Raw genomic sequence first — 2,855 nt, forward strand, 5'->3', positions numbered from 1 at the left:
GTATATCTCCTTCGAAGAACACTGCAGTTCCTTTATTTGCTTTGCTTAGTGACTCAACAGAACATGCATTCATTCATCCATCACGTTATTGAGCTCCTCACACATGCCAAGTACAGTTCTAGAACACAGCAGTGAATGATACACACATTTCTGTTCCAACTCAATAGGTGATCTCTGCTTTGATTTTAGGCTTGCCGTGGCTCAGAGTTGGATAATGGGATCCAGGCCGACTCAGGGACTGTCAATGACACAGATGCTAATCCCAAATACAAGATTCCAGTTGAAGCCGACTTTCTCTTCGCTTACTCCACAGTCCCAGGTATCCAGTCAAATCCATTGTCTGCCAACCATACCATTCCAATCCGACATCAAAATCCAGTTTCTCATTGCTGCTACAGTAAATTACAGACATGGTTTGAAACAACACAGATTTACTATCTTAGAGTTCTTTAGTTCAGAAATCTGACACAAGTCTCACTAGACTCAAGTCAAGGCATTGGCTAGACCATGTTCCTTTCTCTAGGGCAGACTCCATTTCCTTGCCTTGTCTGGCTTCTAGAGGCACCCTCGTTGGCTGTGGGCCTTTCACTCCATCTTCAAAGGCAGCAGCCTCACATTTCTCTGGCCTTTCTTCCATCATAGCATCTGTCTCTTTAACCACAACCAGGAAAGGGGTTCTCTGCTTTTAAGGCCTCCTGTGACCAGTTTGCATAATCTCCTCATCTCAAGGTCCAGAAGCTTAATCACATCTGCCAAGTCCTTTTGCTGTGCAAGGAAACGTATTCACAGGCTCCGATTAAGGTGTGGGCGTCTTTGAGGGGCATTGTTTTGCTAGGCACAGGGATGTATTCACTTTTCTTTCCAAGAAAGCTGAGTTCTCTCACTTATCACTGTTGCTATAGTTTATTACAAGAATAGCATTTCTGTAGCACTTGGAGCTCACCGAGTGCAGTTCATGCCATTGACCTCATATCATCCTTACAATAATGGCAGATAGCTAAGAAAAGTATTATCGTGGTCCTTACTTTACAGATGGGGAAAAATTTCATTTGAGTGAGCTTAAAGTGATGTGCCCAAGGTCAGTTCAGGATTCAGTAAGATTTCGGGCTTAGACCAGGATTCCTGACTCTAGTCCTGACCACTTTATACTGAAATTTGTCAACAGATACCAGAAAATGCCAGTCATCAGCAAGTGTGCTCATTATTTACCAAACACCATGTTTATCTAAGCATCCAGTGAAAGTCCTTCCTTTGTTGTGGGTGAAAACTGGCATCAACTTTGAATTCTTCCAGCTGTAATAGTGGTTTTGTCAAGCGCTTGCTGGATACACAAGTTAATGGGTCAATGTGTTTGGAAAAGTAGCTCTAGCAGGATCTTCACATGGGATTCAGTGAGACTGATAACTTCATGAATTTTAAGGATCTTCTAAGCTTGGTAGGGGCAGCTCTGGTAGCATAGTGGCTAAAGCACTTGACTGCTAACCAGAAGGCTGGTGGTTCAAACCCACCAGCCACTCCTTGGAAGGAAGGTTGGGCAATCCTACTTCTGTAGTGATACTGCCTCGGAAACCCAAGGAGGGGTCGCTATGAGTCGGGGCTGACTCGACGGCACATAACAACAACAACAACAACAACAAGCTTGGTAGCATAGTGCCTAAGGCACTTGACTGCTAACCAGAAGGCTGGCGGTTCAAACCCACCAGCCACTCCTCGGAAGGAAGATGGGGCAATCTACTTCCATAGTGATACCGCCTCGGAAACCCCAGGAGGGGTCGCTGTAAGTCGAGTCTGACTTGACAGCACATAACAACAACAAGGCAGCGAGCACTGCTCCTGAGTCCCTGGGTAGGCAAATGATTAACATACCCAGCTGTTCACTGAAAAACGTTGGAGGTGTGATCCTCCCAAGGGTGCCTCAGAGGAAAGGCCTAAGATCCACTTGTGAGAAATCAGTCATTGGGAACCCTAGGGGGCACAGTTCACCTGTGACACACACAGGTCATCGTGAGCCAGAATCTACTCAAGGGCAACTGATAGATTGGTAACTGCTCACAAAAAGGGGGGTGGATAGTGTAATGGAGCCATATATTTGTTTAAAAAATAATCCAATCAAGCTGTAGGTCCTTGAGCAGTCACATGATTAAAGCTGGGTGCTTTCCTGAGTTCCTGGGCCCTGGCTCCTGCAGTTCCTTGGCCTGAGGGTTTGCATCTCCTTCTAGGGTTGCACTGTGGTTCCTTCCTCAGCTCCTGGGCATCCTCTGGGGTGTATGTCCCACCTCTTCCTGTTGAGGTCTCCTTGCCCTGCCTATTGGACAGGACCCAGGACAGCCTGAGAACAAGCATCCTCTGCCATTGACATCCCTTGTCTTGGCAGAGCTGGCCAGCCAGGGCAGCAGGTCCCCAACCCTAAAGTGTGTGGTCACTTAGCCCATGTCTTGCCTCTAGATTTCTTCAGCAAAGGCCAGGCTCTGATTTTCTATATTCCCCAACAGCAGAACGTATGTTTAAATTCTCCAAGTGGTCCCCTGCAAGTTTCTTTCTCCATGCTTGGATTAGAAAGTAGCATTCATCCTCCTAGAGGGTGGTGAGGAATTCCAGAGTTCTGGACTAGGTTCTGTGCTATTTCCTAGAGAAATCTCCATGTGCGGATTTATCTCATACGCTCTTAGGTATCACATGGGTGCCTCCATCAAAATTCATAGCATTCCCTGCAGTATCCACCACACTGGCCCTTATGATGTTGTATGTTGTGGAATTCCATGCTGGTAGCATTTGTTGAACATCTTTATACAACCCTCTCTGGTAGCATAGTGCCTAAAGTACTTGACTGCTCACCAGAAGGCTGGCGGTTCAAA

The 2,855-nt window shown here is 46.4% G+C and overlaps 1 protein-coding gene across 1 annotated transcript in view; it reads left to right on the plus strand.

The window, feature by feature from the left end:
• The window catches only part of CASP7 (caspase 7), a 55,831-nt gene that overhangs the window by 52,420 nt on the left and 556 nt on the right, over nt 1–2,855 (plus strand). Inside the window, exon 2 of the mRNA XM_007941611.1 lies at nt 190–319. Within this exon, the coding sequence (XP_007939802.1) occupies nt 190–319 (130 nt within the window). The remainder of the gene's footprint in view (nt 1–189; nt 320–2,855) is intronic.

This window comes from Orycteropus afer, unplaced genomic scaffold (genome assembly GCF_000298275.1).
Source record: "Orycteropus afer afer isolate SDZICR_OR568_19922 unplaced genomic scaffold, OryAfe1.0 scaffold00082, whole genome shotgun sequence".
Taxonomy (NCBI): domain Eukaryota; kingdom Metazoa; phylum Chordata; class Mammalia; order Tubulidentata; family Orycteropodidae; genus Orycteropus; species Orycteropus afer.